The sequence below is a fragment of the Neoarius graeffei genome, chromosome 27 (genome assembly GCF_027579695.1).
Source record: "Neoarius graeffei isolate fNeoGra1 chromosome 27, fNeoGra1.pri, whole genome shotgun sequence".
Lineage (NCBI taxonomy): Eukaryota > Metazoa > Chordata > Actinopteri > Siluriformes > Ariidae > Neoarius > Neoarius graeffei.
This window is the reverse complement of record NC_083595.1, coordinates 6,697,628-6,710,684: the sequence shown is the minus strand read 5'-3', so window position 1 is coordinate 6,710,684 and position 13,057 is coordinate 6,697,628. Positions and strand designations below refer to the sequence as shown.

The window sequence follows — 13,057 nt, the reverse complement described above, 5'->3', positions numbered from 1 at the left end:
ACCATGGGCGGATCTACCGGGGTGGCATATGCCACTCTAAAAGAAAGCCTTGCCACCCCTGCTGCTACCCCAGTTGGCAGCGACGAATTCAAAGAAAAATTACGGCCAATTTGACATTTACGTGCGCGAATTTCCAATGTCCGACTGTGGCGAATGCAGCACGAGATAACGCCAGAGATTGGTTGTTTTGGAAAATTGAGAGGCGCGAAGCGAGGGAGCCAGGAGTCGCGAGGAAAGGAGACACGGGAGGAAAGGGGTAAAAGCTGATTAACTATCTATCAAAAAATGAAATTATAATGAATGAACAGTGCTAGCATAGTTGCGATGCTGATTTTGAGAGGATAAAGATCAGGTTGGAGAAGGTTATTTAGCTAACTATACATGTAAGGCAAAAAAAAAGTGTGTTTCCGGTAACCCGACCGATCGAGAATTTCCGCGTCGAAATTGCCGACCGTAAAGTTTTTATTACAAATTTCCCTCGATATTTTAGTGTAAGTGGCGTTAGTTTGTCATAATTTTTTGTTTCAACGCATTCAAGTTGTGAAAGAAACGATAAAAAGTAAAATGTTTTGCCACTTCTATCAGCCCTCCTGGCTGTAATGCAAATTGCTTCCTCTTCAGTATACAAGTGCACTTCCATGTCAGGGAAAAACACTACATTTTGCCGCCTATGTAGTCCCCTATTTATACAAATAGGAGTCATTCAGGATTCAGCCATGTTTTTGCTCCGTGTTTTTGCTCGACCCAAGTTCTACAGTAGGCTAGGCGAGGCCGTCTGCTTTTAATGGAAGTAGCCTAGCCTAGGACGTTAAACCATATTTTCACGTTATTTCTTGATAAGGTGTTTTCACATTATCACACGAAAATATCATGAAATAACGTGATAATTTCGTATCATGAAATTACGTGATATGTTATTACATGATAAATATATTGTAAAAACGTGATAACTCTGTTAATATCTTTTCACGTAATTACATGAGTCTAAGCCAATTTTTTTTTTTTTTTTTTAGTGTGGCAGCAATACGCTTCCGCAGATCATAACTCGAACTCTTGCGATATTTTTTTATTCGTTTAAAGATTTAAAACACTTATTTTATTATGATGTGTGGTATAAAGGATTCTGTGCCAAAATGCTATTTTGTAAGATGTTTACTTGTGTTAATTTTTTCGAACAAAATAAAACAAATTAAGAAAAAAAATTTCCTACCTACCGACCTTATTTTAGTATTTCATGTTACCTGAAACACACTTTTTTTTTTTTTGGCCTAATGTTAGCTAGGTCTGACATTAGTTTTGTGTAAAGTCGGCCACAAAAGTTAATATTGATTCACCGTCTGTCAAGGAAAACATTGCTATTGGCTGAAGCTTATGATTCAAATATTGAGGATCTTAAACATGAGTTACATCAGACGAGGAGAGTACTAGACAGAAAAAAGGGGGAACAGGAGAGTCCTACCACTCTCATGGAGTTCACTGTTTTTGGACCCATACCAAGATGATGATGTTTTTTTTGAGTTGTTCAGGTTGTGTAAAATAGCGGTTGTCTTGCCTGTGAGCAGTGCATCCTGTGAACGAAGTTTTTCATCTCTCAGGCTCATAAAGACTTATTTGCGGTTGACTATGACAGAAAAGAGACTATCAAGTTTGGCTGTACTCAGCATTGAATCAAAGCGCACAAAAGCATTAGATCAGGGGTCACCAAACTACGGCCCGCGGGCCAGATCCGGCCCGCCACCCCCCTTTGACCGGCCCCCCAGCCCCTCTGCCCCCCATCACTTGAACCGGCCCTATGAGGCAATCCCCAAAAGTGGTCATGGCCTATTTTTTTAAATTGCTTTTTGGCAAATAATAACATGTCTGCATCTTGTATTTTGTTGATTTTATCAATTAAATTGATAATTAGTTATAAAATTAACTATTCATATTTTCCGAATTTTCGTCATATGCTCGCAATCAAGCAGTGACAGGCAGCGCATGCGCAGAGAACTGTCAGTGTTCAGGACAGCAAAATGGCGAGCGGTCAGCAAAAAGCTGACAGAGAGTGCAGAGTTTTTAAAGAACAGTGGACCACCGAATATTTTTTCGTTCAGTGTAAGCAGGGTTCGAATTATAAATTTGACCCTATGGGGGTCTCTATTTAAAAAAAAAAAGCAATGCATACTTGCTCTCCTGGACCAGCGCACTTTTGCGCACTGCAGTGCACAGCTTTCACACACAGGCGCGCGCATGCATGCACGCATATATATATATATATATATATATATATATATATATATATATATATATATATATAGTTAAACAAATTATATATATATATATATATATATATATATATATATATATATATATATATATATATAATTATATATATTGTTAAACAAAGGAAGATCGTTGTGAGATAGAGGACAAGTCTTCTTCGGACTTAACTTCACATTCGATTTCGCAGGCTGCAAATTTCAGTTTGCGCGCATAGTGGTGTGGTGGTGAAGTACAGCCGTACATGTTGCGGTTTAATAACACGTTCAATACAAAGTTATGGCTGCATGGTGATCGGAAATGAAATGAGTTTTATTTATATTTATATGGTGATATAGGCTATTCAAGCTTATTATGGTGATATATGACGTATTTGAGAGACTTCCACAGAAAATTAAGTTTGCTTCTTTCATGGGAGCCTGAGGGAATGGGAGCTCAGCTCCCATTGGCTCCCACGTAATTCGAACTATGAGTGTAAGGACCGTGCAGTTTGTCTTGTATGTAAAGAAAGTGTGTCGGTTTTCAAAGAATATAATCTGCGTCATCACTACGAAACCCGCCACAAAGAGTATGTTAGTTTGCGAGGGCAAACAAGAGAAGACAGGATTCGGAGGATGAAATGCGGACTGGCTGCACAACAGAATGGATTCCTTCGCCAAACCCAGATCAACCAGGCTGCTGTCCGAGCTAGCTATAAGGTAGCTCACCTACTAGCTACCCATGGAAAGCCGTTTACTGATGGGGACTTTGTTAAAGTATGCATGCTTGCTGTGGCCGAGGAGGTGTGTCCCAACAAGAAGGATGCGCTCAACGCGGTGAGTCTCTCCGCACCTACTATGACCAGGCGAACCGAAGATTTGGGGGACAACATGTATGACCAGCTGAATGAGAAAGCGTCAGAATTCGAGTTTTTTGCTTTGGCCATGGATGAGAGCAATGACGTGCAGGACACAGCACAACTGCTGTGATCTATTGCTCATATTATTATTATTTCACTGTTTTTTAAAATTTATTTATTTTATAGGCCTATTTATTTGACCTTTATTAAGTGCTGCATACAATTATTATATTATTAATAATATCAACAGGCTTACCTACAATTTATAATTTTCCACTCATCTTTGCCAGTGTCAATCACCTCAAATAGGCAGATGTTTCTTACCTTGACAGCTTTGATGTTATTTTTATTAGAAAACAAATAAATGGAATATCTGTGGTATTTCAAATTAAAACAAAGTGTGAAGACTCAATTACTACTTTTGCAAACCACTAGTAAAGATAAACAAATATGTGCCAGGAATCAAGTGTTGATATAGTAGTGTGGGTATAGTAGTGTGGGTATAGTAGTGTGGGTATAGTAGTGGGGATATAGTAGTGGGGATATAGTAGTGGAGATGGCCGTGCCAGGCTAGTAATCTCTACTACACAATGAGGCCTGCTGGTGGTCATATTTGTCTGGGTCATACAATTCTATGTGATATAGCTGACCCGACCCCGGCCCCCCATCACAGTCAGGAACGACAATGTGGCCCCCAGAGAAAAAAGTTTGGTGACCCCTGCATTAGATCTTGATAAATTTGTGAAGCGTTTTGCTGAGCAACATGGAAATCGCCGCATTCAGCTGTTGTAGGCATGACAAGTTCATGTTATGCTCACTGGTGAGCCTTTACAAAGCGTGAGGAAAAAAAACTATAAAATGTGACACTGGTGTAAATGGTTTAAATCATGCTGAACTTGAAGCAGTGTTGTTATTGTTGTTTTTTAGTGTCTGTTCTTTTGCATATACAGTATAAAACTGTCCAGAAACGGTATAGACCTCATCTGAGAATGTGTGTTCTTCGTGAACAATAAAGGCATGAGATTAAGTTTATCTGTATGAGTTTGTAAATGGCAGTCTGTGCCCTTTTGTAGTGTGTACATACTATTTGTTGTCAAACTGTGATTAAATTCAGTATATATACACATGTCTGTAATACGTTGCCACCCCTCAAAAATTCCTGCCCCCCTCTTGCCACCCCATAAATATTTTTCTAGATCCGCCCCTGATTTCACATAGGTGATGTCTTTAAGAAAATTGACAGACAGGGATTGGCCAGGTGTGTCCTCTGGGGTAGGTCTGTTAGATAGCACAGGCAGTAATATATACCTTTTTGTAAATAGCCCACTGTGTTGTACACAGGGGTGAAAATTAACTTCACAAAATATCAAACTTTACCGGCCACTGACAAATAAATGGTACAATTTACCGGCCACTCAACAGTAACTTATTAAGACATGTTTATGGAAAGTTATTTTGTACTGTATTAAATTCAAGATGTCACTGGTTGCAATTTTTTTTGTAACGTAGACTACGAAATGTACTTTTGCGCGCGTGCCGTGTCCCCGTGCATCCTTCTCACCTTTTTCACCCCTGACCAGTTTGCATGCCTGGGTGGGAGTTTAACCCGGGAAAGTGAGTCTGTGAGGCGGCAGTGATGCTGGACCCCTCCCCCCTCCTCTCACTTTACCTCAGAGTCTCTGCCAACTTCATCACAGATTATTTCACCTTTTTCACGCGAAGTTAGTTTTAATTTTCGCTCAAAACTTTTCCCACAGCGTGGATGTAAGGTAATTATACACAATTTTGATTTGTTTATTCAATATTAAAATGTTAGTGCAAATAATACATACTTGCCAACTTTTCAAAATTCTCATGAGGGAGAAAAGTGCATGAAAGACATTTTCAGTTGGCCGAGGGTCTGATGCGCGGTTGAAATGATAAAAACAGTGGATCCCAATTAATTGCAAACACATTTTTTGTGAATGTTGTTTAGTGAAAAAGTGATATTTATTCTTGCATATGAAAATCCTCAAGTGAGTGAACACTGTACAGTTCTGTATATGAGTCAATTTCACAGAAAACGTATTTTTTGGCTGTCCCACTGAAAAGAGACTTTTTTTTTTTCAGACATGATTCTTAAATGTTAGACAAAGGTGGAATTGAAACTTTTTCATGTTCAACGACAAGACTGTGGAAACCACAATGGACATATGTCACAAATTGAAAATGCCATTAAGAAAAGATATTTTTCGATTTTTTAATTTTTGTACCTGTCCCAGAGGTTTGTGTCAGTTCTGTTGCAGTGATTAATCACATAACAAAAATAAATGCTCCCAAAAGCTATTATTGAAATTATTTGTTGCCAAGGATCTACATATTCTCACCTTTTATATGGATGGCAGAATGAACTGAATCTGAGAATATTTACTTAAAAATTTCAGTTTTGGTAAGTAGTCTATGCATGACTAATTTTTTTGTGTCAGTCCTGTTACCCTGTCTAAACGGGGTGTGCAGTAACTTAATCAAATAATAGAAGTTGCCATACATAAGAAGCAAACCGGGAGACTATCAGGAGCAATAGAGTTTAATAAATAATGGTGGATGAATTCTTATGTTGCATCATGTTTGTTTGAAAAGGCACATTTAGGTATGTTCAACTTCTACAGTAATTGAAAGTATAAATTTTGTTTTTCCTTATACAATTTTCTATTTATTCTAATGCAGATGATTTAATTTAGAATGACATTTTTAGGTTTCATGTTTTGGCTTTTTGTCAGTTAAGAATCATTGAATTTACTATAGGGGCTCAGAGTTGCATGTTGACCATTAAATTGGCTTGAATTTGTTAATCATGACAAGTTTTTTCTTGTGTTTGCGCTTGCCATTTTAGTACAATTTTTAAGTCAGAAAACCCCAGAACCCAGGAGCTTCGGGGGGCTTCGCCCTCCCTTGTCCCCCCACCAGGGCACTGGCCTGGACCAGCTGGGGGCCTGTGGCCCCCAGACCCCCAGCTAAAATTTTCAGATAATTTCACCAGCCCCAAATCACATCCCTGTCTGTCTCCTGGCAGAAAGCTCCTTAGTTTGCTCCCCTTGTGTCTCAATCACAGCTGGTATTCTGAAGAACGACGACTTTTCACCTTTCCCATCAGCTTTGTTGGAACACCCTAACACAGCACAAAAGTTTACCATTGTAGGTTTATGATGAATCAAGTGCCTCGTGGGTTCAAATTCCGCGCGCTGCCGTTATTTCCCCCTGATCACGAGTTTGTTGGTCTTCCAATATGGCGCAGGGTCTGTTTACTTCCGGTTTCCGGTGACGTCAGTGGGAAGGTCTAACAGTGTGTCAGTCAGTCCAGCAGGTGGCAGTAATACACTTTCAGTTCGAGCTGAGGCAGAAGAAGCAGCAACAACATTAGCTTCTGATTAGCTTAGCATCGTAAATCGTGGGACGAGGGCTGATAGGGCATGTCCGCCCTCTGAGCACCAATACATGTCAAGAAGAGCAAGGATTAACTCAAGCATACATCTCTTAATATTGTTAAAGAAGGCTAGAATTCTTCTGTGACCTTGTCTCACTGTGTACTGTACTGTTATGATAACACATTGCTCGAGACATAATATTGATATTTTTTGAACAGTCTATCAGGACGTGACCTGCTCAAGGTCTGACTACAGGCTCAGTTTTGATTTATTCTCATGCAGGCATTTGCAACGATTAATATCCCTTGAGATCACACCTCAGCCCGGTAGATGGCGGTAATACACATCGATTGTTAACCGCCAATAAATCAGAAGAAGAAGAAGCATCGTAAATCCCTGTGAATGCGCTCTGTGTACACATGCGGTGCTTCCTCGTGCAGAGTGCAGTAGCGGTGGGGAATGAGAGAGAAACACTAAAGTCAGGTTCAATTAGAGCCCAGTGGTGCTTGCCATGCAACGCCCCCCCCCCCCCCGGGAAAAAAATTATACTCTCACACATGTATATAAAATATATATACACACACACACACACACACACACACACGTGTGTGTTGTGGCTATACTGTTATACTTGTACTCATCCATCTTGTAACTGTCCGATAACCTGAAAGCAACACCTCATGAGCACCATCACTGCCTAATGCATAGTAATATGCATCTTGAAACTGGTTTTGTGTACAGATCTACTGTATGCAAAACAAATGTGGTTTAAATGTACAAAATTTATAAAATTTTGATTCACTGTTCAACTTAAGATAAGTGGGCTTTTCCATCATTGTTTTTTTTTATTTTTCATGTATCAAGAAAATTTGACATATTGACATGTAAATTAAACACATCACACAATAATATTTTTAACATATTAAATGCATTTCTTATTTCTTATCTATTCAGCACATCAGCTTAAATGAACAAGAAAACATCCTTGATGTGCTAAAACAAATGTTTGCTTCAAAAAAGAAAAAATTAATTTAATTAACAAATACGCAATGCCCTTCAGTGTGTTAGTCCACAAGCCCTGCAAAAAAGGTCTACAGGACTTTCCAGGTGTTTTTATATTCTGGCATTTGAGGTCTGCATTGCCTCCTTGGTTGTGTTGCAGAGTGATGGAGGACACTTCTGAAAACACTGAAATAGTGTCGTTTGTTTTCGTTTCATGATTTCGCAAGCTTGATTGAATGCTAGATAATGCCGCGTGGTCTGTCATGACTGAACAAGCACTGTTGTTTAGCAACTAGACCCCTTCGCATGTTTGTAAATAAACTGACCGTTGCTAGGATGCGCGCGCAGCCTGGACTCAGAAACAACGGCGCTGCCCATAGACCGGCATTATGAGCTGTCAGATTATGCAAAACAATTGTCGTTACAAGATCGAGAATGCTACATAAATAAGTTAACTCTCACAAGTGGACATCGCCTACCGGACCCGTATTTAATTAAAGAGTGGACGGACAAGGTTAGTAAGTTCCCTGGTATACAATGGCCAGATATATACTCGTACCTTATTGACAAGACTTCAGTGTACACCCACGAAAAACTTCGTGCCTACATCATCCAACATATCCACAATGATGGTGTAAAGAGTGCAGCTAAGAGAAATCAGAGCTGCGTAAAAAGCGAGAGGCAGAGAGCAGAAATGAAACTGAACGGGACGGGAGCTAGGTTGGAGCAGTCAACGTAAGTTGGCATTTAGAGTGAGGGCGCACAATTTTACCTTTCCATCCTTGCTTTAAAATTGTGATTTTCGGCACACACAAATAATGATGGCGCAAAACCTGGACTGCTTGAGTCAAGCGAGACCTCTCCTACAAACAAAATTGTATGCAAAGCTAAGTTAACATGCTAACAGTATTCATTACATTGTGTAACTATGACCCAGCTAATCAGACACACGTTACCAAAGTATTTTGCTACATCAATAAACGAAGACTAGAAAGAATAAAAAAGAAAGATTTAATAAATAGCCTGATCTTACCTGTGATGAAGTGGGTGCTGCAAACCCGCGCGTTTTTGATGGTGCTTTCATCCCAGTCTACACGTTTGATGGCTTGTAGCCATAGACGTCGGCGATTTTTTTGGAATGGGTGAGATCCTGCTGGAATTCTGTACATTTTAACCCCATCACTGCTACGATTCTGACACCCGACAACACAACAACTAGGCATTTCTTCCAAATCTTTCTTCTCGTCTCTACCGTCGCTGAGTCTTTTTTGGGTCCAGGCTGCGCGCGCAATTTCCTCTTACGTATGAATGACGTTTACTGCAAAGGGGTCTACAGACGGCTGGCTTGACTGACATAGCAACAGTTGCTATGGGAGGCGGAGCTCCCGGAAGGGTCAATTCTCTGCTCTTGGATCAACTCGCAACGCCTTGAGTGCTGAGTCGGCTCTGTCAGCGTCTAATAAATGAAGCCCATAGGATTTGAATTGAATAGGCGCTTGTAGCGCTAAAGCGCGTTTGGTGGACACAGGCATCTAGGAATGGAACTGTGGAACATTCATCTGACAATGTTGACGTTGGTTTGGCCAGTTCAAATAACGAATATATTTTTCGGTAGGCGTATGCGCATACGCAAATCACTGAGCTCTTCAGTGAGTATACGGAAATCGCCGAGCTTTTCCAGTGGGCATACGGCGTATACCTGCGTATCACGTAGACTACACCACTGTTATAGCCTTACAGAATTTGATTTCTTTATTTTCGTAAAAAACGATTTCAGAAGCAAGTTTTTAGAACAAATCTAAATTATTGTGCTTAATTGTTGAAGTGGATGATGATGATTGTAGTGAAACGCCTCCTTGAGGGAGAATGTACGATACTTACCCAATAACATTTTGACCAGTTTGAACTGCTTGTATTGAATTTTGTGACCAATAACTTTACAAACTGAAATCAATACAAAATACAATTTATTCATTACATATATTTACATCTCTCGTACAGTGCCACAGTAGAAAAAATGACACCAAAGGGGACAAAATAGGGTGACAATTTTGCTGTTGAACTTTCCATATATTTTTGAGAAAATGATCCAAAATGAAGCTTAAATTGCACCACAGAGCAGCTAAAACCTCAGCATCTCTGAGTTAAGGCTTTTTTTTTTTTTTTTTTTAATTTATTCAAAATGTAACTTGGGTGATGTATTTTCATTTGAAGGAGGTAAACGAGGTCCTGTAACTTTGCTGGCTTCATTTGTAAAAGTTATTTTATTTTAGTAAGTCTATAAAAGACTAATTATTTTAATTGCAGGGACCCGAGTCCATTAAAGCACGATTATAAAAAGTGTACAGTCTGTTAGTATTATTAAACCAAGAAAAGCAGAATGAGTATCAGCAGGTCAGACTCCAAACAAAACTGACAATCAGTAGTGAGGGGTTTTTAATGCATGTTTTATTAACGTTGTTGTTTTTTCCTCAACAGGTCATTAATTTGAACCCCTGCCTCTGAAGAGAAGATGAAAAGAAGTTGCTCGAGTATTATTGTGCATGGGTATGTTTGTATATAATGTGGGAAACTCTGTCTACTTGGTGTAAAATGTATAAACGCAGTCTGTCATGCAGAAGGACGCTGGGGGTCTCTGGGGTTGGAGGGGTTGTGGACACAGTCCCTACATGCCCCGATACACAATCCTTCTGTCTTATTTTCATTTGAGTTATGACATGGAAAAATCCTCAAAGCTGTCATTCATGAACGGTCCACTCCACATATAATCTTTGGTCACAAAACTTTAAAGGTTTCCCAAATCAACATTTCAGCCACTTTAAATCAATATCAGTGCCCCCTACTGCCGATTTTCTGAATCGAGCCGAAAAGTTAATCTACTCCGCCAGCATCACCATGACTGAAAATCATGTGATTGCATTCCTGTACGCTGATTGGCCAACACTCGAACGTTGTTTGTGAACCTTACACGCCGTGCTGTTTTACCTATCAGTATCCCCCAATCGGTGCGCCCAAATAAACATGAGAATAACCTAGTGTATCATAAATTTAGACTTTGTGTACTACTTGTTAGGGCCCGAGCCCTATAGGGCGAAGGCCCTATTGTTCTTGTAAGAGTTCACTATTATTATTCTTCCGTCTTCTTCTTCTTCTTCTTCTTTATTTTTCTCCGCTGTTGGGCCATTTTCGGGGCACTTGCCATGGGCGAAAACGCACGAAATTTGGCGCCACTTCCGAGAATTGCCACCGCTACTCAGAACCAAAAGCCCAAACTTGGCCGGGGCTCAGGGCCTCTATAGCGCCCCCTAAGTCGTTGTGATTTTGGTCTCCCGCATTAAGGTGCCTGGTTGCCATGTAGTTTGTAGTAGTGGCATGCCATTTCGTACGCATATGTATCTCACTAAGCCGGACAAAAATGTAATGCCAATGCATTAGCCACGCCCAACAGGAAGTGAGGTAATTTCACTTTTGTGCGAAATGCATGTCCACGAAGACGGCGCAACTCCTCCTAGACCGTTCATAGGAATGTCACCAAAATTGATACACATCATCTACAGACATGGCTGACAAAAGTTACTAAATACGTTTCACGTAGCATAAACCGTTCAGAAGTTAGACGTCAATCAATTTTCGATGCAAAATTTTACATGCTTAAAAATTCATAACAAATCTTCTAGTTGCTCAAAACTGCTCTTACTTCACACGCACATCACTCATTGCGCTTCTGACATGTTACCCAATTTCTGTGATATTTCGCCACTGGGGGCGCTATTTTTGGGCAAAAAATCCAATCTTTCCTCAAATTTGGTCAAACTTCACGGCCACCCTCTTACTACCTCCCATGTCATGTATACCACATTTTGGGAATTTTCGTCCATGGGGGGCGCTGTTTTTGGCCGACGCAATTGCTCCAAAACGGGTTTTTGGTAAATTATTCCATAACGCTTTCCCTTCACACCACTACCTTGTGATAGTACGTTGCTGCTGTAGACACTTATTTTCCCAACTCATAATCGCTCATGTACAGCATAGCGCCACCTACTGACATGGGAAAAACCAAAAAATTTATTCTTCAAAAATCTATATCTCATCTTCTATTTACTCAATTGTCATCAAACTTCATACGCAAACTCTTCATAGCTCGCCTGACATATACGCCAAATTTTGTGCACTTTCGCCCCTGGGGGTGCTGGTTATGGCAAAAATGATATTGCAGCTTCTGATTTGTCAAACTTGGCAAGCAAACTCTTTACAAGACCCTTTTTGGGGCACTTGCCATGGTCGACAACGCACGAAATTTGGCTCCTTTTTCTTAGACTGCCACCGCTACTGAGAACCAGAAGCCCAGCTCCAGGCGGGCCTCAGGGCCTCTTTAGCGCCCCCTAAGTCGTTGTGATTTTGGCCTCCCGCATAAAGGTGCCTGGTTGCCATGTAGTTTGTAGTAGTGGCATGCCATTTGGTACGCATATGTATCTCACTAAGCCGGACAAAAATGTAATGCCAATGCATTAGCCACGCCCAACAGGAAGTGAGGTAATTTCACTTTTGTGCGAAATGCATGACCACGAAGACGGCGCAACTCCTCCTAGGCCGTTCATAGGAATGTCACCAAAATTGATAATCATCTACAGCCATGGCTGACAAAAGTTCCTAAATACGTTTCACGTAGGATAAGCCGTTCAGAAGTTATACGTCAATCAATTTTCAATGCAAAATTTTACATGCTTAAAAATTCATAACAAATCTTCGAATTGCTCAAAACTGCTCATACTTCACACGCAAATCACTCATTGGGCTTCTGACATGCTACCCAAGTTCTGTGATATTTCGCCACTGGGGGCGCTATTTTTGGGCAAAAAATCCAATCTTTCCTCAAATTTGGTCAAACTTCACGGCCACCCTCTTACTGCCTCCCATGTCATGTATACCACATTTTGGGAATTTTCGTCCATGGGGGGCGCTGTTTTTGGCCGACGCAATTGCTCCAAAACGGGTTTTTGGTAAATAATTCCTTAATGCTTTTCCTTCACACCACTACCTTGTGATCGTACGTTGCTGCTGTAGACACTTATTTTTCCAACTCATAATCGCTCATGTACAGCATAGCGCCACCTACTGACATGGGAAAAACCAAAACATTTTTTCTTCAAAAATCAATATCTCATCTTCTATTTACTCAATCTTGATCAAACTTGATACGCACACTCTTAACAGGTCACCTGACATATCTCCCAAATTTTGTAAACTTTTGCCACTGGGGGCGCTGTTTTCAGGCAACATTTTATATCTCGGCTTCTGATTGGTCAAACTTGATCAAACTTGACACAACAACTCTTCATAGGTCCCTTGACATGTATACCAAATTTGTTGAACTTTCACCACTGGGGGCGCTCATTGCGCTGTATCAGTTGCAGGAGAGGTGTTTACAATCATGAGGCACCAGCTGTATGTTGTTTTGGTTGCCTTAAACACACATGACTTGTGGGGAATGGGTAGGTAGTCGGGAGCAAGTGTTGTAGCGTTACATTCAGACTAATAGATGTCTAACAGAAGA

The 13,057-nt window shown here is 40.4% G+C and overlaps 1 protein-coding gene across 4 annotated transcripts in view; it reads left to right on the top strand.

Moving 5' to 3' along the window:
* The window catches only part of LOC132875034 (CD276 antigen homolog), a 56,547-nt gene that overhangs the window by 35,487 nt on the left and 8,003 nt on the right, over nt 1-13,057 (top strand). Inside the window, exon 2 of one of the 4 annotated variants that reach the window (XM_060911616.1) lies at nt 9,982-10,050. The exons of 2 other annotated variants lie outside the window; for them this stretch is intronic. In XM_060911616.1, coding sequence (XP_060767599.1) covers nt 10,016-10,050 — 35 coding nt within the window. In that variant the 5' untranslated portion in view covers nt 9,982-10,015. Of the gene's footprint in view, nt 1-9,826; nt 10,051-13,057 lie in introns of those variants that run through there. One more of the 4 variants, XM_060911615.1, reaches the window with a different exon arrangement.